Consider the following 23,863-nt stretch of genomic DNA (forward strand, 5'->3'; position numbering starts at 1 on the left):
TTTAAAACATAAAACACACAATCTTTATCCCTATTCCGTTCTCTGAAAAATGGTAATTTCATCTACTACGCTGTATATACATGTACCATATTCTGTGTGGTGAATTTTTAGTTCCATGATTGGGACAAATGTTGTCCATACATGTGCATGAATTCCTTATTTTGTGTTCTCCTCCTATAATATACATCACAGGCAGACATGTTCTAATGAGCTTTATGAGTGTACTCCCTCCATGATGGACCATTGCTGGTATCTCAATGAATGGCTGTAACATACACTGTATTTACCCTAGTCCACTTTCACTACTCCATAGATCTTGGTGACGAACCAGAAACAGGCAAAGAAACCAATTGTTCCTAGGTTAAAAAAAAAATAAACACATTATGCATAGAAATGTGCATCCACTGTATTGAGAACATTGCAAATTTCCCCCAGCCTTTTTGGCTAGAGTTTACCGTATACATATGCAGTAAAACTTAAAGTATACATGTTAACACCAGTGTTTATAGAATATTTCATTAAATGTTTAATATTTCTGAAATCAAATTCTGGTAAAATTGAGGAATTTTGAGAAACAAAATATATTAAAACAAACATAAAATCATGCACATCAAATCATCATTCTTAAACTTAGTCCATAAATTTCAATATTGTAAGCAAAAATCATGAGGTTCGACAGCATTTTTATTTGATCACTCTAAAATCATTTAATTTGTGGTGGATGTAATTTTGTGAAAACATGGTTTTGTAAAAATATTTAAAAAATACTTGATAGGGGACATTAATTTTGTTCTTTTTTAAAAACTTTACAACTTAACTCACGCAAAATTTGTGTTACCAAATACTCCCCCCCCCCCAAAAAAACCCTCCTTCCAATAAAATATACAGAATCCATTTAACTGATTCTTGGTGCTAGAGAATTTGCACACTTGCATGGAGCAAGAATTGTGAAGTTTGTTTCCTTTTTAAAGATAATTTCTCATATCTACAAGAAATTCTACAAGAAAGTGCAATTTAGTGATTTAGAGATTTACATGTATATGGTACAAAAATGAACTCACCAGTCAACAAGAAGAAGAGGAACACAATGATAAATGTGTAACCAAAATAGAGGAAGGTACTAGCTGCTCCATGTATTTCCAGCTTGGAGACAAAATAGTGAATACAGTAGCCAAACAGATACACTGCTGTAAAACCACTGGTCAGGAACGAACGCCACCACCAATGGTAATCCTACAAAATGTTCAACAGCTTATTTCTTTGCAAATTGTTCAAAAAAATGACTTTGATAGACTTAACTTTTGTTTTTTTAACATTTACTGTGAAATATCTCTCACACATAAGCTATGCTGTTTTTTAAAGACATCATTTAATGAGGTATAGCACTGCACAGACTAAAACTTAGTAAAGCCTTACTTCAGCACAGAGATGGAAATAACACAGTAGGATCGTGGCCTCGGAGCAGGTCACAATAAGTATAATGAAAACTAACATCAGGAACCCAAACATGTAGTAGGTTTGCTGTGACCTAAAAAGTAAAATTTATAAATGAATCTTAGAAACAGCTGAGCTAGCTATTATGTTTAGCTTTACACATTTCAATTTAACAAATGTATAAAGAAAATATTTTTTCTTATAGTACTTGCAGCTATAAAACTTGATAGAAATTTTTTTATCTTTTGAAAAGTTCATGTATTCACTTATTCCGGGATAGACATTAATGGTTGTCCAATTGCCTGGGGCAAGTAAATTCCCAGTTTAGGCAAGTGAACCTAGCAACATTCTTGTCGGATCAGACAAGTGAACATTTCTGATAGAAATGTATATCTTTATTTTACATTACACTGTAGTTTGTAAATTAAATAATAAATTGAACAATTGACTTCCACCTGGAATGCCACATTTTTGGCCTTTGGAATTCCTCTGTAACATTTCTAGATAGGTCATTTCATTCTAACCTTCATTTAATAATCAGGTTCATTATTCAGTTTTCGTTCACAGTAGTTAAAAAATAAGCTCTCCATATGACTACATTCTTAATTTTTTTTTTTTCATTATGAAATAAATATTATAATGTAGTTTTTCTGTTCACTTAAAGAATATAACAATATTGTTTTCTTGCTGTACTTTTAAGTCATCTTTGCTAAAGTATTTTTTTGAGAAGGGGGGATCCAAACAAACAGAAGGGCTCTACTGAAATTGGAAACAAATTCAGCATGTGGCAAAAATTTTTCACCAGCACATTGATTTGGCAACTCAAACTAACCAAATAGACAGATTTTCATAGCTTTAGAACATTAAATTTAGTTGATTTTTTCTATCTAAATTATGACAAACCAAGTTTTACATTTGGACAAGTCAAAATTTGAGTTCACTTGACTGAAAGGCATGTGAATCAGAAAGATAATGTCTACCCCTGTGTATGTAGTCTAGTCTATATTAAAATTTCATATAATTCTGAACTTGTGCTGAAATTCTTACCATATACTATTGAGAATAAAGAAGAGTTGGATGAAAATGCAACCAAATGGTAGAACACCTCCCATCAATATTCCTGGGAGGGGTTTGGTGTAAAACGATTGATCTGGAATCTGTCTTGGGATCTGGTTTGTTCTGACAGGGTGTTCAATAGGCTGAAGAAAAAAAATTACCAAGTTAATTAAAAAAATAATGATCTCAGAGACAAGATAATCACTGATGTGAAAATGGAAATGTGAACATTAGGGGGTGAAACGGTTCACTGCGGTATCGATTCACCGCAGTATTTTTTCTCGGTTTGATACACAGTGCAAAATCTCCATTTTCGGTTCCTTTCATTTTTTTGTCAGGATCGTTATTCAGTCGGGTTTGGTATAGGTAAAACACGCTACTCAACATAAAAAAAAATTTAAAACAATTTTTGGAGGATTGACAGTATGTAAAATAATCTTTAACAGCCAATTCATTCTAATCAACTTCTTCTAGTTAATTTGCAAGTAGATTACCGGTAAGTGACTGGATTCAGTGAAACAAAACATAAAACGTTGAATTTGTTTCCTTTTATGAAAATGTATTGTATCAAAAATAACCGAACCGAGACAAAATTATACGATACGTATCGTATAGTGAAGGAGGCGTATCGTTTCACCCCTAGTGAACATGTAGAAGCAGAGGGTTGGGAGGGGTGTCTTCAATAATTTTAATTTCACCAGATACATGTATATTAGATATATCCATATGCATATATACATTATACATTTACATGTGGATTCTTACAGTATATATGTAATTTGGCAGATTTTTTTGTATTTTAGAAAGGGGGAGGGAGGGGGGTTGTTGCACCTTTCTTTTTCCTTGATCAAAAAGGATGGCAAACAAATAAAATACAAGTACATGTAAAGCAACAATCAGCAATTCTTTATCTACCACTTACCCTTTTTTTGTATCCAAAATATGCACCTACAAATGTGAGGGGAACTGAGATACCAAACCACAAAGCCAATAATGCTATAAGTGTTGAGAAAGGAATGGCAGCACTACTTCCTTCAGCCCATAGCACGAGATTCAACAGGAAAAATATTCCAAAAACAGTTCTGTAACAAAATTTGATAACTAACATAAGCATTGGGTTAACGTACATTTGTATCTATTAAAGGGTTTTTATCACGTATCTAGATTTATTAAAAATGAAACACTTTTATATTCTTGAAACATATTATTACCGTTTAATTATGAAATAATGTTGAAAACGGCCGTAATTAGACGATAAAATGCCCGTAATATAGGGTCCTCGAAGTAAAAATCTCCACTAATTAGATAGGGGTCACGTGGTACTGAAACGTCATAGGTGTCAATGGTCAATAGAACTCGTAAAGCTTATCGTAAGAAAAAAATATATTGAATAGATTTTTACGCTAAATAAATAGAATACACAGTATGGCCGGTTGAAATTTTGACATAGACTATGTTCCTTTGGTTATGGACGGTCATTCTTTTAGGTATGAACGTCTAGCAGAGAGAAATAACCCGAAAATATGCCAACAATTGGAGAGAGGTCACCGAAGACGAAGCCGTTGACAACTCGGGACTTCAACTAAATAGAACGAATTACTAAAGTTTAACTTCGTAAACATTTATAAATATGGGAATTTTAAATTCCTCTTCATTATTATTTTGATTAATTATAAATAAATAAATACTGTATATCTTCTATCTGTTCTAGCAGTGCATATCATGTACTAGAAATGACACTTCTTCAATGGCGCCGTACGCCATTACGAAGTTCACAACATTCCTACTAGATTCTGTGCGTCTTTTAAAAAATGCGTGTTTGTCATTTATTATTTTTTAAAAAGTATCTTTCCTTAAAATATTTTATAGGACAGGAGAAAAAAAATCGTGATCGATCGGGCATAAACAATTGTTCTGAATGGAGATAAACACCATCGCATTTGCAGAGAAAGGCCCCCCTTTTATCTCTCGACCAAGTCCAGGAAAAGTTGGGGAAAATTCTTCCTAAAACCTTTCTTGTGCACATTTGTGCACCATAAAGCCATAAATTATACCTTACAAGTTGTCAATTATTCAATTATCACTTAATTATTTTCTAACAGGTTTAAAAGACACAACAAATGAGCCCTTTTGTATACACAATATGTAGTTCGCCTAACCAGGATTGACACCTATGACGTCAGAGCAATGGCGCATAACATCGGCGATCAAAATATGCATATTGAGAAATTCAAACTTTGAATCGCTGAAACATCAAAAATATTAATTTTCTAGCAAAGATTTTTAAATATATGAATTTAATAGCATGTAAACTTTGTCATATCAAAAGATTTTGAAACGTGATAAAAACCCTTTAAGATGTTATTCATGAATTTCAACCCAGTTCCAAAAGTCCACAAGCAAGATGGTCCAAAGGCTTCCATTCAAATTCTGATATACAGTTTAGTCCAATTTCTACTCAGAATGAAATACTTCCATACAAAGTGCATGTTACATTAATTTTAGTAATCCAAGCTGTATTTCACCAGTTTACAATATAGCCATTTGTTAATACATTGTAGATAAAATTGTTAAAATTCAGCTTACCCAGGACAGAGGAATGCTGTCAGAATGACATTTGACTTCCATTTTTCTCCTCCAAACACTAAAATAAATGTTTAATAGATACACATAAAAAAAAATCAATTTAAAAAATTCATGTGCTAGTAATAACACATGCAAAGTAGAAGTTTTACTTCTGTGGATGCTTGAGAAAAGTTAAGTCTTACTTTTGTAGATTCTAGCTGACACGTATCCTGCAGGTGTTCCAAGGCAAACATAGAGCACCAGAGTACAAGTCATCAGAGCTCCTCTATTGGCAGGGGATAAGAATCCCAGGCAGGCAAAGACTAAAATAAACATACTTAAAATAGAGTTGCTATGGATTGGAAAAACCTGGGGGGGGGGGGGGGTAACTTTTCAATCATATTTCAGCCTATAAAACCTTGACTGACAAGAACATCCCATTTACGGTAGTTCTAATCTCTTGCAATATCAATTTCAAACATTTTCGGATAAAGCAAAAAATAAATAAATAAAATAATAATAAATAATACATAGGGAAAACTGCTTACTGAGAGTTATAAACATCATGAAAAATATTTGAACACCATTTCCATTTAATACAGCCAGCATCATTCCTTTTCTTGGAGGTCTGAACACATCTCCATGGACAAGTTTCCAGCCAAATTCTTCTTGGGCATCCTCCTGTATTATATAATTATATACATGTAGTTCTTTATTAAGTCGCAACTTAAATAACATGAGTATTCCAAAATTCATTTTGTATTCACTTCTTTCTACTGAAAAGCATTTTTTTTTTCTCCAAAGAAGATATCTTTTGTGTAAAATGGTAAGAAATGCATTCATGAACAGTCTTGCTAGTGAGGTTAATGTCAAAACAGAAAGAAAACAGACTCACAGAATTGTCCATTTGGTTGTATCGAGCAATATCTCTGTGAAGTGTTCTCAACATGATCATAGCTACCATACCCGACAGGAACAGCACAATCACCAGCGAATTCATAATGCTGTAAATATTTAAATAATACAGTTAAAAAGATTAATTCTTCCATGGTATAGTGAGACAATTGGATCAAAGTTTTTGCCAGTTTTGCTTTCTGTGACTCAGAAATTACAAATCTCAGAAGTTCCCATTATAGGAAATACCCATGTAAAGATTGTATATGAAGATGTTATTTATAATTTATTTGAGAGGTAGGCAATATAGCTAAAACTTCAAAATCATGGAAAGTGCCATGGTTGGACTATTTCTGTGCTGGTGACCCCCTCCCTTTAATAGACTAATTACCTAAACCACTGGATGTTGGAATGAGGCATGGACTCCAAGATATAATCCCATCTGGATGACCACTTCACTGGACTGGTCTGCAATTAATGAAAAACATATTAGGATAATGTTAAACAAGTCTCTTTTTGAATCTAAATACAAAACTCAGGGTGATTACGAATACTGACATTAAACTCTACACCGTGATGAAATGTTTACCTCCCAAGTCACAGAGTATGTGTAGTTCATCTTGAATGGTTGATTCACATTTGCTGGGATACCCATGGGGCTTGTACTGTCATCACACTTGAAGGGGCCTTTCTCAGGATATTTAATACTGCAAATAATAACATTATTTTTATACCTTAAATGTAAAACATCTCAATCAACTTTCCAGTTTCTTACACCTTAAACAATGGTCCTTAAAATTGTGTTAAGTAGCAATAGGAACATGTAAGTCCAAAATTATGAATCTTAATACTGGTTACGAATACTGAAATGTATATCTGCTTTCAACAGGATTTGTATTTTGGAACCTTTGGCTCACTTGTTAGAACACTAATTTTGCAATCACCATTTAATTTCAAAGAATTGTGCGTTGAATTTTGAAACTTTCCCCTCAGATGAGACTTTGTTTTTACCTTCTAGGAGTAACCTTGGCTGACACAATCCTTCCCCCTATGTTACCAAAGCTGCTATCCCATTCCGAGTCCGCTGGGATGTGGTACATGATTTTTATATCCAGATGATTGAAGAAATAATATGTTTCTTTTTCTGTATATTTACCCTTTAAAATAATATCCACAGGCTTTCAAAAAAAACATTTCAATTTTGCAGGGCTTTAAACTGTTACCAAAAAATTTAAGGTACTTTATTAACTCTCATAGAAACACAATTTCACAGTTACATGTATTTCTAACCAACACAAACTATCTACTAGGAAGGATATTAGGAAAATCACAATGGTTTCTATTTTTTCTTTTTTTGTTAAAAGTTCACAACCAAAATATTGAAGACACGAATGACAAATTTAAGTTGTAAACTGGTAAGCTTCAACAGACGTCATTAGAATTATCCATGTTAACATTTCAGATCTAACTATCTCTTGAATAAACTCTACAGAATACAAACTCATTACTTGTACTTAAGTGGAACATAATTGGTCAACAACTGACTAAATTGAACAGGGGAAAAAAAATCTTACATTTATTACACAGGCATCTTTCCTTTTCCCCTCTTTTGTCACAAAGCAACCTATGGGGAATCCCCTGGAGCAGTATTTCTGATTGTTCTCCACATCGTAACACCAAGTGATGGGCATGTTATCTACGATCCTGTAAAAAACAAACTGTGTAATTAAATACACTGCATGCTTGACAAAAACATATATCAAGAAACTTGAACTCATTAATATGATTAATAACTGTCACCATATTTTGTGTATTTTCCTGTATGGTTTGGCATTTGGAAACCCCCCTCCCCCCTCTCCAGCGACTTACCAGTGTTCAAAAATACTATTATCATTTTCAACATTTTTAATTGATCAAAAAAAAATACCTATGATTTTTATTTTGTTTACCTTTAAAGTTGCAAAATGAGTCAAAACCATGTGTTTCTTTTGAGTAAATTGTATCACAAAACAAAAGATTTATGTGAAATATGAATATAGCGAAGTTTTGACAACTCACTGCACTGTTTAGCAAGAAAAAAACTGCAAAATATAAGTGCCGGAAAAGCAAATGTTGTGTATCTATCGCTTTGTTTTTATCGTCAATGTCAACAATGTCAAGGTCACGCGTCCTTTATTTTTAGTGTGTAACTTGTAAACAACATTGAATTGGGGCAAGCAGAAGTAAGGAATAAGTTGTGATCATCTTTTTTGAAGATTGTATCAAAATTTTCAGTCACTCGACATTTATATCTATGGAATTGAAACCATGGTAAATTCTTCAACTTTTCAGCACATGCGTACAATAAAGAGGAAGAAGTGAAGCAATATTTTTGTGATGGGTTATACAAAGATTTTTTTTACTTTTATTTTTCGCCATTAAATTAGATTTTTTAGCTTCTGAAACCTGTAATTTTCTGAAACCTAATATCTTCAAGAACTGAACAAAATTTGCATGTGTCATGCAAAAATTCTACCATTGTCAATTTTCCCGTTTGTCCGTCACAGTGTCACTTTAAGAATCTTTGTAGAAAAAAAATTAATCTTATTTTATTAAAAAGTATATTTTCCAATATACTTATCTCAAGACATACAAATTCCTGTAACAAATACTATATCTAAAACTAAGAAACAAACCAGTGGTGGTAGTAATTGTTGGCTATTCCTTTCTTTAAAAACTTCAATCGCTCCTTATCTTCATGTTTATTTGGGTCATAAGACTTCTGACAAACGTTTTTGCATGTCTCCTTTTTCATGAACGACAACTATATAAAAAAAAAATAATTTAAATGTTTCAAAATTAATCCACTACTAAAGGAAATGAAGTTTACAGATGAAATTAATCTTACTAATGTCAATGCAGAAATATTAATGCTCATATTTTGAATGGTAATAGATTAACTTCCAAGAAAAAGTTTTACTTAAAACTCTTAAATAGTGTTTGATATTAAACTACAATAATATTATTAAAAGAAAATTCCTAATACGCAAAAAAAAAAAGAAAGAAAGAAAGAAAAAAAAACTCACGGAATAAGGGGAAGGCCTTATCCTTTCACCAAACACAACTTGACCTAAATTTTCCACTGGAGAATCAGATTCATCCACAGTACAGAAATCAAACCTGTCAAAAAAAGGACATAAGCCTTACTGTCATGATCTCATTTTCACTACCTTACATCATTTCATTAAACACAGGGTTCGTACAGCCCAGCAACATCATTTTTATGCACTTTTCCAGCACTTTTAAAGCCATTTTCAAGCATTTTTCATTTTGGACAATAAAAATCAAATAAAGAATTTACACTATATACAACTGAGAATTTTAAAATTCCGTAAGCTCATTTAACCTCTCATTTATGTTTTTCAACAGTTTCTAATTGCTATTGCTATAAAAAGGAAAATCAATACAATTTTTTCTATCCTTTTTTAAATCTTTGCCTATATAGCAGCTCAAGATCCAAATTCAAGCACCATACAAAATATTTGAAGCACTTAAGAGGGCTGGGTGGTCGTGGCCATTTTTAGACTATATTGATCTCCTTTAGAAGAAGAGCTCCATATAAAGATATACAAAAATGATCAAATTTTAAAACTAAAATGTATGAATTTTTTCTTTGCCAAATGATAGCTGACAGCTTAAGATATCATATCTAAAATGATAAGTTATATCTGATGGTTAATTTGTTGACCCCCAGCCTCCTTAACATGCAAAGAACTAGGTTCATTTTATGCCAAAAATGGCCCTGTAAATATACAAATTTATTGACTATCACCCTATGTCTCATTCCAAACATCAATAAAAAAAAAAAAGTAGAGACTTGGTGCTTTCATTTCCTCTAACAAAGTTTCCTCTGAGAGTCCAGGTATTTGAAAACAGATCAATCCAAAAAATAAAACATGTATTAATTTATATTAATCTTCAGAAACAGATCTACCATTATATAATTCCACATTTTGGATCAGAGGTTGTGCTCTTTATGAAATATTGAATATTGAAAAAAAAGCTTCAACTTTTGGCGATTTATGAAGAAATTTTAAGAATATGGAAATGATGATGCAATTTAACAAGCCAAAAAAAAATTACATCATTTTTCAATAGATATGCAGCCATCATGGGTTAAGTGATATTTAATCCATTGTCAGTAATCTACAGGGTCATAAAAGGTCCCAAGTTAACCTTGCCGTTTATGCACTGTTCCATGACTTTGCTGTTTAATTATTTTTAAGCACTTTTCAAGGATTGGGTCAAAATTCACTTTTCATGGTCTGTACAAACCCTGTGAACATGTACTTTCTATATTGACTCTGAAAATTGGAACAAATTCAAAATATCTGGAACTTAAACATCTATAATGCATTTAACAGAAGCAGACATTTATAATAATTTTAATCAAATGCTCAGTTGTACTTACATTGTACTTATATAAATCTTTAAATATAACGAAAAAAAATACAGAAAAATAAACTAAAATCCTTACTTGTGATATTCATAAGGCACAATAGTTTCAACTGAATTGAGCCTGTTTACATATATTGGTATATCAGACTGAAAAATAAAAAAAATATATATAATATTATATAAAAAAGTTGATAAAACACTGATACATGGTGTTATGATTATACAATCAATATTCTAAACTTGCAGTATTATCAGAACTTTATGCAACAGTGTATCCAAACCTTTGCAAATGCTTTCAGTACAAATCTTTTTTTGTGTGTGCTTTATTAAGATTGACACAATTCGATAATATCATCATGATCACTGTGTCAATGAAAACAAAACCTGCAAAAACGATTGTTAAAAAATAGTTTGGTCAACATAACTGTCATTAGATTTGCAATTTTATTATATCCCCATCTGTGTATCATTCAATTTTAATATTAATTTCACACAATCACTTTTTTTTCTGAATCCATATTACCACTCTATGAAAGGATGATGTACATAGTTCACAGAACACATTTCTTTTTCTTGGATATCAAAACAAGTTCTTTCAAAATGTGTTTTGCTTAACTAGTAGATATTGTCTTAATAATTTAAAAAAAAATGTATTATATTTAGCTAATAATGGAGGGGTATATAAAAGATTTAGGAACACTTTACTTTACCGGTCCCCAGAAAAACGCACTAAAATATAATGTCGCTGAAGGCAACTTAAATATATATGAGATCGTGTGAGTGATCAAGAAAAATCAAAATTATGAGGTTTTAACCCTTTTTTGACCCCAAAATTGAATTCTACGATTAAAAGTTTACTTTAAAACTTCGTTTTTAAACAAAGTTTTTAACCTCGTTCTCTGAAAAAAAGTAATAAATATTGTTTATCCAGTGAAAAGGACACAAAAATTAATTGTAAACGAAGCGTGTGCTGCGTATGCTTAGTGCCATTTCTTTTGTACTTAGCCATTTTTTTTCATGCAAAAAACCAACGAGATGTCGTTGAAGTTAAGATCATGCAAAAAATACAGATGCAACTGAATTTCTTAATTAATCTAAAAGAACAAGACACTAACCCTAATCTCTTGGATGGATGCGAGACTAACCCTAATCAGTCAAAAACTTATGCAAGGACTAACCCTAATCTTTCAGGTGGGTGCATGACTAACCCTGACCAGTCGAAAAATGTGCAAAACCAACCCTAATCAGTAGAGTGACGTAAATCTTACATCATAATGCAATGAGCGCGCGGATGTTGCAGATCTGGGAATAAAGTAAAGTCAAGTCTACCCAAAGATTTATCATTACAACAAAAACTTAACCTGAAGAGCCAGATCTCGTTTCGTAGACAGGCGCGGATCATTACATCACTCTTTTTTGATATGATGATCAGCACCTGTCAACTAAATGTTGTCTGGCTCTTTGGTGGATAAGTTAGGCTACTGTTAAAAAAATGTATGTGTGGTGTGTAGCTGTTACCATGAAAATGATATCTACACATATTTTACAACAAGATGAATTATCAAATTTGATCTTGCAAGAGGTTAAAATATTCCTTGATACTGTTATGTAAAAAAAAATGCCTCTAATACACAATTTACTGATTTCAAGCGATATCGAAAAACGCTTTCTTATTCTCTGTAGATATAATCTTGCTATAGATGAATGTTATGACCAACGTGTTCAACAGGATATTGTCGAGTACAGACAAGACGGATTTTCACAATGACCCAACATGCGTTAAACACTGTGACACGTGGACAGTAAATTAAACCTATAAGTCATGTCCAGTAAATTAGTAAATAAAATCGTCTGCCATGGCCGATATACAAAATACGAATAAAATAACACAATTTTCTATACATTCATTTTGCATTTACCTTGCAGTTAGAGTTTCCTGCACCTGTTGCATCCTTTGCGCAGTATGTGACAGGGGCAAGACCTGGTAAATAGAAAGCATTGCTAATACTCGCGAGAAAAAATAATGTCGACAGCCGAAGTATCATTCTGAAGGCCTTCGGTATTTCTTTTCCTGTAGTGTCAACTCTATGATCGCATCTAAGATGGCCAACACGTCACTTCACACAAGTGCGCATGAACGAAGATCAGCTTAAAACCCGCAATGTACATAGGGAATAAATAAACACACAACGTACAGACTGGTCTGAAGCAAACCCTTTGCTGTAGGTCTATATACAAAGTAAGGGATTTTAATTAATATAAAAAACGTTGGGATTTTTTTTACCTATGAAAAAAAAACTTTTTTAATTTTTTTTTTTTGTGTACTCTCTGAAATTATAGATTTTATCAATGTCTCTGAAATAAATTATTAAAAATCTAAAATATTTTATAAGTTAATATGAGAAAGGTGCAAAGAATATTTACGAAAAATACTTTTTGTGTATACATGTGGTACACTTGTCTAATGATTAGGGAAGTCGGGAAATATTTCCTTTTCGACTATTTAGTCAAACGTTCCATCAGATTCGTTCCCCGTTGATTTGAGTCCAAATGGGGTTGGCATTTCAACTATATATACAACACCTCCACCCCCACCCCCCTTCCGAATAATTATACATATAAATTAATCTATTAATTCGCAGCATATGAGTTACTTTTAGCTGTTTAAGAAATTTAATTTTAAGATTATTCATTTCAATCATATCTATTTATAGATACAAAAAATATATACCAGTATATATAATAATCTTTCATTTTCCAAAGAAAATTGTGATTTTTTTTTGTCAAACAAGCCACGACCTGGAATGCTACTTCTAGTATACATGTACACCGTCCTGATCTGCATCTGTATCTCCCTGTCACCATGTATATACTTAGCTGCAAGGCTCTTAATTTGGAGCACCAAATTAACCGTCTTAATTAAATAATTTATTAATTTGAAGATACCTTTCATAGTAAGTTGAAAATCATTTGATGCTTGCAAAATTTTCAAGTAATTCATGAAATCTATCACACTCATAGATGATCATTATCATTACTTAAATTTTGAGATCCTGCTCTCTTCAAATGAATTTATGATATCAAGATTTGTCAATTAATTTTCGTTAATGCACGCTGTATTGGAAATTGAAAATAACAATGATTAAATTCATTTAATTGTACTCTCAAATTTAATTATTGAGCTCATTAATTCAATGATTGCTCTCTTCAATAAGCATATATGATTATTGTTTTTTGCTAGCAATAATTCCCACCATATTATTGCTCTCATCAGTTGAATTCATATGTAATGCAGGGGCTGACAAATTCCATTGCCCGACGCCCGGGAGTGGTGAATTTTGGGGATGGGCAAGTAAATTTTTAGTGACTTTTTTTTCAAGGAAAAAAAAGAGATAATAATTAGTTTTAAGTGGAAAAGGGCGCTTGTAATGATAAATTTTATCTTCGGCCTACTGTTCATAGTTTATGGTGGGGCAAGTAATTCAGGCATAGGGCAAGTGAATTTGACCATGTAACTCGCCCATGGGCAAGTACTTGAAAAATCTCTTTGTCAGTTTATTTATTCAATTATTAATGCGCACAAGTCTAGCTTTAAGGGAGATTTAGAGAAAATGTTTAACATATCTTACCTATAATATATCTCTTTATCTATATAGTTATTTCATAAAAATCCTTCTTTTACAACAAAGTATTTTCGGAAGAATTATAATCTCAAAACTTTTAAACATCAGTAGCATAAAACAAATGACTTCTCTTCTACCCTTTATACTACCACTCTTCACGATAATTAAACAACGGCTTTTTGACATCATAGACAACTGTTTCCTCAATAAAAATGGAACTCGTATATTTTCATATTTTGTGATTGGTCATCTACTAAATTACTTTGTTAAAAATCATTTCGATTCTATATAAAAGTACTATGAAGTTGCCATATAAATGTTTATATCTCTCAAATAAATCGATACTCAAAAGCATTATACGATCAATTTTTAAACCAAAGCAAGCTACTGATAAATAAGTTGATGTTACAAGGATTTCAACAACCCTGTATAAATTCAGCATTTAGCAAATTCTACAGTCGTTATGTACAATGACTCACCGGCTCTTGTTTCTGTAATGATTTGTTTAAACCCACTGTATAATAATAAATAAGGAATTACGTGCAGTAACCCCTTCCCCAGAATCGCAGTCATTTACACTTTCAGAGAAAATGCACTGACAAGCTGTTCGTTCATTACCATTACCTTATAAAAAAAAAAATATCTACACAACCAAATATGACATACTTGTCTTTATTGCCTTATATTATATCATACAGTGGTATGTACTAATTTCTGGAGGAATAGGTTCTTGGATTTTGATTTTCTAAAAATCTGTTTCTAAAATTACATCGGAAAAGTATCATTATGTTTTGTTTGTTTGTTTTTTTTTTTTTTCCTTTTTGGAAAATAAAAGGTAAACAAATTTTATTTATTCACTGCAATATTTTTAACATTGGAATTGAATTTTTAAACATACTCATTTAATTTGCTCTCTGCTCGAGATTAGTTTCATACAACTTCGTAGTGTGAGATGAATCTTCAGTCGGCAAGCAGAGTTTTTACGCAGATTAAAGGAGATAAAATGAAAAATTTATCACAGAAACAAGTGCCTGTGCTTTGTAAGTAATACAACCTATCGTTGGGTCGCATTTCGTCAGTGTTTCATACCATTTGTTATAATTAAGTCATTGCTTTTATAATGAATTTGACAATGGAGTACTTCGTCTACCTAATCAATACATAGAGCTCACAGTGGATGTGAGTCCTCGACTGGGGAAGCTTACTCCTCCTAGACACCTGATCCAACCTTGGGTCTTTCCAGGGCTCCGCGTTTCTGCCCTGTTCGCGATTCGTTTTTTTAACAGGATTTATGAGATTGATCACTGTTCGCTATCTTCACCCTTAATAATTTAATTGAATTATTGCGCTCTTTGACAAAATATGAATTGGAAAAAGAATCGATGAGCGCATCAAGTCCTCTTGTTAAATAATTAAAAAATATACATGTTCTTTTATTGAATATTTTATGTTCCGCCTCGATTGTTTCAGATCAACACACCATTTATACATGTGTATGTACTACTACTACTACTACTACTACTACTACTACTAGTCCTCTTCGTGTTGGTGTATATACCGAGATCTAAATTAATTTTTACGAGAAATATACCACTTAATCTTTGTTGAACTTCTCAACAATTGAGCTGTTTCCATGGAATCAATTTATTAGACCAATAATTGATCTGATGCGCACAATATTGAAATTTAAAATTATATTTTCAATGTTTGTAGATATCTTCAATTATTTAAGACTATGTTAATTTGGCGATCCATAGGGCTCGGGTAAACCTTATTCTTTCATGATATCTCACTTTGCAAAGTTTACAGTGTCCATATATGCAATGCATCCTGTGAAAATAAGGCGAGGATTAAGGTGGGGCAATGGGGTACACTGGGTGCCCCACCCCAGAGAGAGAGAGAGAGAGAGAGAGAGAGAGAGAGAGAGAGAGAGAGAGAGAGAGAGAGAGAGAGAGCAGCAAGAAATTGTTTGAGAATAATTCTTCCTGCGCAGTGTTTGTAGGAGCTCGGTACATATAATAATGTCAAGGTTTATTTTTTATTCAAAAAGAAACACATCATAAACTAGAGGTGTCCTATTCCTGCTTGTATTAAAAAAAAAAAATCACCAAGAAAGATTAATGCCGTATTAGAAATAATTCATTATTCATATAATTGGATATATACAGTACAATCGTTCTTCAATCAAGGCCACTGGGGGATGTTTCAACATATCGTGGAAAAGAGTAACCAAAGGCAGACTCGGCGCTGGCGCACCGGGTCTGCGCCCCCTCCCCTTCTCGTTTGATTTGTTAAAAGTGAAAATTAAGTCATAAACAAGAGAGATTTTCATCGCAGATGTAGTTGGGGATGAAACATGATGTGTAAGTACGTATTAATTAATGGATTCAAATAATATTAATTACTCGCCTATAAGTCGGTCCGCCGATAAGTCGGTTGTATTTTTTTTTTAGGTAAATCTGTGTATTTTTTCTGAAGGCGGTGCTTATTATCTCGGGCTTTAATTTAAACAATATTTATTCAGAATACTGAAAAGATTGGGCAACAGGCATAATGCCTATAAATACCCTCTCTATACAAGAAGTCAAGGTTATAAATACAATGAACTGAGTGAATATATATAATTATTACAAATTCAGGTAAGCACACACACACACATTAATTATTAATTGTATAAATAACATATTTTTATAAAATATCTATCAAAATGAAATGTACTTTTAAAAACTGTTTTCTTAATCTGATACATTCTTGTACATAATTTGTAATAAATGTTGAAGTTTTTTTCATACGAAAACCCCGAACTCTCATCAGGCCAGTAGTGGGGGGGGGGGGGCACCTCCCTTTTTCTGAGTGTAGTATTTTGCTACAGTAAATTTTCCTTTAAACGGTGCCCCCCTTTTTTTCTTACTGTAAGGTCTAACACAGGCAAATTCAAGGATTGCGTGTCAGATTTTTTGAGAACTCCCCCCCCCACTTTTGAAACCGCTGCCCATGCAAAAGAATCTTTAGCTCATACGATACACCAAGCTCATGTACGTTTTTCTTTGCGTGCTATATGTAAGACAATTCATAAAATAGTGTTCGTTATCTTCATGATGGTAATCACACCTAAGACAAGATGCATCAGCTAGTAGATACTAGTAATGATTTTTAAGGTGTGCATTAAGGTTACTATAGCTTTATTACGTAATTGACAGTGAAGTATATTCTCTTTTCTGTTACCACAGTTGAAATATTTACAACTGCTAAATGGTAGTTTAGTTTTGACTTAAAGACTGATAAAGAAGGTAACATTTTTACATCAGAGCTAAAATTATATTCCATAGTTTTATAGTTGAATGAATAAAACTATTATAGTACATAATGGAAGAGAAAGATTACTTCTGTCTGATCTCAAATTATAACAATGCTGTACTGGTTGGAAAGGCTGTAATATAATTTGCAGAGATAATATGGGCAAAACCATGGACAATTTCATAAAATAATATGTTTATGATTAATTCCTCTTTGATATAATGGCTTCCAACCTAGTTCGTCGTAAAGTATAGATATCTTGAAGAGTTAACCCATAGCCTATAATAATTCTTGCAGCTTCTACTTGGACCTTTCCTAACAGTTCTGTATTTTCTTGAGAGCAGTTATCCCATACCACATCTGCGTATTCTAGGACCGGTCTAATGAAAGCAAGATATAATTACATATCTTTATTAAAGAATTTCTATAAAGCGTGTACTTTTATAATCTCAAAATATTTAATCTGTAATAAGTTTTTTTTTTCAGGTTATTTTTGAGGGATTTGTCATTTACTCGCTTATAAGTCGGTACAACTTTTTTGTTAGAATCGGTTGACAATTTCAAATCAATGCTAAAATTTTAAACTTTTTTTTCAAATTATATTTTGAGATATGATCGACGCCGATATTTAATCTTTTTTCTTTCTTCTCAACAAATCAATTTCATATTAATACTCTGATGTATTTACCAGTGTTTCTACCTTCGTTCTTTGTAACTCTCCAAATTAAAATTATTTAAAATAAACACTAAGTGTATTTTATACTTTAATTATTACATTACTGAGCCACTATTGAAAATAAAAACATTCATATTTAATATTACATAGCACATCTGTATAACACTCCGATGAATTTTATACTGAATTATGAAGTGGTCAATGTCCAAGCCATATCTGTTGTTATTGATTTATAAACGCTACACTTGATCTATTATTGGTAATCATCATGATTAAATTTTCATTCGTTTATCTAAACAATTATTTCTCTTAATTACCTGTATCCATTACTTGATACCGTATTTACTTAGTGGCACGCGCCGCGAGGAAATCGTTTCCATGGGAAACAATAAGTTTCATTAACTATCGAATTTTATGAATTATATTCCCAATATTTTTTAACAATATTAAATCTTTTATCAAAATATTTTATACAGTACAAACGAATATTTCAATAGTATTCATTAATGCCAAAGTGGCGTCGCAATTCAATTTTACCGATAAACGATAGATATTTACAATAGGGCACGAGTTACTGAAAGAATATTAGGTTTGTAAGTAACATAACAAAATAAATAGTACACATGCACTTAAGGTAAAATAAAATAATATTTGTATTTTTATAATGCATAATCCTAGAATACATAAAGAATATATAATATGACTTTTGTCTACGATAATCGTCGGAGTTGTTTAAATAATACATTTCGCCGACCAGAAAAATACCAATCTTTTAAGGACTATGAGCGAGTATATACGGTAATAAAAACCATGCCCGTATTCATTCAGAAATGCAAAATATACATGTCCAAAAGACTTAAATTACTGATCATGCATGTCAGAACTCGGCCGCTTCCGGGAGCTTAGCCCCTACCAGGGCTTCACCCTGGATCCACTGGGGGGTTTACTATACCAATACTTGCCCCCCTCCTCCTCGCGTTCTGAAATATCTGGATGATCCATAGGAAACCTGTCTAAATTGATAAATTGACATGCAGAGGGACAAACATATATTGTGTCAAAAAAGACAGTGTAAAGAACAAATTGTAATTAAGGTCGGAATTCACTGCAAAACGGATTGAACAGGTTTCGGATTAGACGGTTTTTACTGTCACATTCCATGTTTTCCATTATGCCCGTTTCCTTATTAAGTTTTCACCCCCCCTTTCTTTCCTCCCGAGATTCTTTAACTTTTTTTTTTACACAACATTATTCAAAAGGGCTATTATCTGTTGTTTTAATTATAAAAATTATCATATAAACGAATAACACAGAGCAATATACTCTTTGATTTTCGAGAAGTTTCCAGATCGTCTATAATCTGATAGTAGAAACGTCTGGTAAATTCTAAGGTTTGCAGGCGCTTGTGAAGGTAAGAGCATTGTGAATTAGTGCAATAAAAATTAAATTAAATTTTTATTTAACTAATATAAATTATCAATTAAACTATTCTATTTAATACTTTGCGTTTCTCGACATTTCCGGGTTCAATATTTTATTTAATTCGGCGGTGATTAGTCCCGCCCTGTTTACGATTTTTATTTTTTATTCAAAAAATTTGTTCAGTGAATGATAGTTGCTCAGCATACTCTTCTGGGATAGACAACGGGCGAATTTGTTTCTCAAAAACTGGTTTTAGTTTCGAACCAGTTTGGTTAACCGTTCATTTGTTCCTCAAACTGGTTTTAAACTAGTTTCAACCCAGAACCGGTTTTCCATTTGTTTTTGCTGTAACCGAAACCAGTTCCTTGAACCAACCAAACCACCTCCGATGGTGGTTTATTCGGTTTACGAAATAGCGGGAAGCTTTTCCAGCATGGCGACAGCGTCTGCAATATTGCTGAAATGTGCTGTCTGCTCTTTTGAAACGGAAGTAATTCCGGAGTTTGAAAAACATTTTTGTAAGATAATTGATTCTGCATTTATTTGATTTGAATGTAACAAAAGGATTTTCTTGTTAATAAAACATCTTTCAGTTATAAAATCCAAAAAAACCAGCATTTGTATGGGATAGAGGAAATTCTAGTTACAGTATAACTGATGAACAGTAATATATACTTATAGTGATATGGTCTGTCAACAAATATATCTTTACGTTGACAATTTTCATTTACTGACAGAGAATTTTAGTTTTTAATGTTAAATTTCTGAACATTTCTCACAAAGATTCATTGATTTGAGCAGTATCATTTATATTTGCTTTACTATTATTATATACCTTTTTCATAGGCTCTACCAACAACAATGTAGTTCAAGTGAAAGAGTTGGTGTCAAAAAAATATCATACGTTAATTTCAGAAGAATTTCTTAACACATATGTGTTTGAAAATGAAACTGAAGCCAATAACTTTAGAGAGAAAGACCAAGGGAATGATGATAAGGCAGTTATGGTTTTCAACAAAACCAAACCAATTTACCCAAAAGTTAACGAAAATTTGTCTGTTTTTGGAAAAGAATTTGTACGAAATACAAAACCATGGGTGGTCAATCTCCTTACTGATTGGTGTAGATTCGACGAAGTTATATGCTGCAAATCTTCAAGATACTCTGAGGCCAATGAAAGCACTGAAACAACTGGTAAAAAATTTATGTCTCTAATTATATAATATATCTATATTTTTAATTCAAAGTGAAACATCATAAAATGCTGAGTTTGTACATTGTATATTTACCCATTTATGTCAAGCCCCTGATAATATTTGCTATCCCCATGCTTGAATACTACTTAATATGCTTTGAACAGAATATGTACATAATATACCAGTCATGATTTTTTTCCAAATTATTTGCAGATGAAAGTAAAACAGATGTACCAAGTACCAGCAATAATTCATTATGGTCTGATATACCAAGTACCAGCAATAATTCATCAAGTACCAGCAATAATTCATCAAGTACCAGCAATAGTACCAGCAATAATTCATCAAGAACCAGCAATAATTCATCAAGTACCAGCAATATTTCATCATGGTCTAAAGTTGCAACCAGTCATCTAATAGAATTACACACCATGCATTCTGCCAAATTCACAAAACCCTCTATGAAAAAGAAGGAAGTTTGGAAGATAATTTGTTCTGAAATGCACAACAGGGGTTTCTCTTTCACAGTGAATCAATGTGAACAGAAATGGAAAAATCTTACAAAAGCATATAGAGATTGCGTTGATCACAACTCAAAATCAGGCAATGAACGGAAAGAATGTCCATTTTATAAAGAACTAGAAGACTGTTATGGGTATAAACCGAATGTTAAACCCGTATTCACTCTAGGAACACGCAAGGAGGATGAAACAGATAACGAAGAATCAAAGGCAGAGTCAACTTCAAGTGACTGTGATGTGACCCCCAAAAGAAAGAAGAGTAAGCAGGCAAGTGAAATAGTAGAAATCTTGGATGACATGAGAAAAGAACACAAGGAGATGATGAAGACACTGAAGGAACAACATCAGAAGAAAATGGAAAATGAAGAAAAAAAACTTGAAATAATGGCTCAGTTGGTTGAAGCCATGAAAAAATAGTAACAGTAGTAACTATTATGTTATCTTTTAGTGTAAGAAAGATTACTTAATGGTAATTTCTGGCAAGTTAGCGGACTGGTTTGTAGTTGACAGGAGAATCTGATACGACCATTAGTCAATTTTTCATGCCTTGTTATTATCAGATAAGATTATTTCATTGTTGATGAAAGTTCCTATTGTGGTATATTAAGTAAAGACTTAAGTAAGTTTTTAGTATCAAGTTTGTCTGGTCTTGGCTGTTGTCACTGTTGACTTTCTTTTGATTTAAATATTTATTATCTTCTGTAGAACCCAGATGATTATCATAAATAAAGCTTTTTTCTTAAATTTGAAAATGAAAAGTATGGAGACTATTTTTAAAAAGTTTTAAATATTTGAAAATTGTTTTGTTCTTCAAGGAGAAATAATTCTTTGGCCTTTAATTCCACTGTTTGATGCATGTATTTTATAAGGCTTTAGAGAATAGATAAATAATTTGAATTTGTTCATAATAGTGGTCAGAAATCAAAATATTAAAAGTTTTCTCTTCAAAAATGAGTTTTGGTTAATTTGGTTATTAGTTTTAGAATCATTAGAAAAATAGTTAACATGTATTGTAAGGTAAATTATTAAACATACTGTAAAGTTGGTTTGAATAATGGAAATCTAAAGTACATTTACCTGTGTGGACCTATGATAATCCAATTGTTTTAAATTATTACAATGTGATTACTAGTAGTCATCCATTCATAAATCATGATGTATACAGTATACATGTATCAGAATGTTTTGTAAAATTATTTATATAAGCCTTTGAGTATAATAGAAGGGGAGCACTAGCTTCAAGACCGCATTATTTTGAGGAAGGTATCCTCTGTCTTTGATTTATTTTTGTGTTACAATAAAATTTAATATACCTGAGTTTTTATCTTTCCACTGTGTTGAAAAAAAAAAATTCAGAATTTGATCATTGATGAATATTTGATGCATTAATATAAATACTTCATTTTAAGTAAGATTAACAATGAACAAATAAACTTTTTTTGGATTCTTTATTAAGAAAGGAGTTTCAGTTTCTCATGCATGTGTAATTTAGATATGTTTTTCTGTTCATAACAAGGTGCCTACGTTGTATATGAACAGGAAAAATATTATAACATTCTTGCAATACTATCCCTCTTTTCTCCTGCAGCATTATTTACACATAAAATTTGCACAAAGTTGTTGACTTCATCCTCTCCTCCCTCCTCTATATACTCTACACAATCATCGTCATGCTGTAGACAAAATTCGTGCAATACACAGCAACTAATCACTACTTTTACAATTTTTTCAATGTCCTGAATGTCTACAAATTTTAAGCGGCGAAATCTTCCTTTTATGGCCCCAAAAGTGCGTTCAATTACCATCCTAGTACTGCTGTGAATATAGTTGTACTGATACTGACTTTGTGTTAGGTTTCCACGGTCCCTGTAGGGAGTCATCATCCACATTTCAAGACCATAAGCAGAGTCCCCCAAAAGGTGTGTATTGTTGGGAAACATCCCCTCTGGGTCTTTCTGAATCCTTTGGTACAATTCTGAATTTTTAAAAACTCGGGAGTCATGCACAGATCCCGGCCAACCACAGTTAACATCTAATAAATGCATTTTTGAATCACACACGGCCTGAAGAATGACAGACGGAAATGACTTTCGATTAATGTAGTTTTCTGGACAATGATTTGGAGTTTTTATAGGTATGTGACTACCGTCAATGGCACCAATTACAGCAGGGAAATTTTTTAAATCTTTAAACCCTTTAACAATGTTGGAAACTTTTTCACCATCTGGCCATTTTATGCATTGCTGCAGAAGTTCACGGCAAACAATGTTTGCGAGGCGCTTTACAATATCAAAGACTGTATATTCACATACTCCGAATTGGTCAGCAATAGCTTGGATTGTCATTTGTGTTGTCAAATAGCGTATGAAAATTAATAACTGTTTTTCCATTGGTATAATTGTTTTCTCTTTAAATTCTAAGAAAATTGTTAAAAGAGATGAAAATGTTCCTGGGCTCATTCGAAACCTTCGTCTAAAATCTTCCTCAGTATACTTTGGAATGATCTCCTCAACATAGTTAAGCGCTCGAGGAATTCTGATCCGACGCTGAGGAATCAGGGTCATAAGAGCAGAACACATTGAAGTATGCATTTGGAGTTGAGACAATAGACCAACTTCATGATCTTCTAAGTTGCTATCATTTTCTAAAAATGCAGAATTAATAATCATGCAAACACAGGCATGTTTGTGCCTTTTAGACGCCATCTTTATGTCTAAACTGTTCATTTGTTTTACCGAGGCA

General features: G+C 32.3%; 3 protein-coding genes across 3 annotated transcripts; 1 reads left to right on the forward strand and 2 right to left on the reverse strand.

Moving 5' to 3' along the window:
* Window positions 1-27: 27 nt before the first annotated feature.
* LOC133203000 (transmembrane 9 superfamily member 2-like) lies at window positions 28-12,469 on the reverse strand. Its single transcript, XM_061338851.1, has 17 exons — window positions 12,306-12,469; window positions 10,466-10,533; window positions 9,015-9,108; window positions 8,625-8,752; window positions 7,524-7,653; window positions 6,961-7,106; window positions 6,539-6,656; window positions 6,341-6,417; window positions 5,951-6,059; window positions 5,604-5,736; window positions 5,259-5,378; window positions 5,077-5,134; window positions 3,413-3,572; window positions 2,482-2,633; window positions 1,417-1,528; window positions 1,062-1,233; window positions 28-356 (listed from the first exon to the last, which is right to left on the reverse strand). Exons 1-17 carry the CDS (start codon window positions 12,429-12,431, stop codon window positions 289-291), a joined length of 1,971 nt encoding a protein of 656 aa, XP_061194835.1. The 5' UTR covers window positions 12,432-12,469; the 3' UTR covers window positions 28-288.
* An 8,562-nt stretch (window positions 12,470-21,031) lies between these two features.
* Window positions 21,032-21,538, forward strand: LOC133202924 (uncharacterized). The gene has a single exon (XM_061338785.1). The coding sequence runs from the start codon at window positions 21,032-21,034 to the stop codon at window positions 21,536-21,538; it is 507 nt and encodes a 168-aa protein (XP_061194769.1).
* Window positions 21,539-22,668: 1,130 nt separating this feature from the next.
* On the reverse strand, window positions 22,669-23,826 carry LOC133202925 (putative nuclease HARBI1). Its single transcript, XM_061338786.1, has one exon. It carries the CDS (start codon window positions 23,824-23,826, stop codon window positions 22,669-22,671), a length of 1,158 nt encoding a protein of 385 aa, XP_061194770.1.
* Between the last annotated feature and the right edge of the window lie 37 nt (window positions 23,827-23,863).

The sequence above is a fragment of the Saccostrea echinata genome, unplaced genomic scaffold, assembly GCF_033153115.1.
Source record: "Saccostrea echinata isolate AGI-Se365-2 ecotype Australia unplaced genomic scaffold, CSIRO_AGI_Sech_v1 ptg000047l, whole genome shotgun sequence".
NCBI classification, from domain to species: domain Eukaryota; kingdom Metazoa; phylum Mollusca; class Bivalvia; order Ostreida; family Ostreidae; genus Saccostrea; species Saccostrea echinata.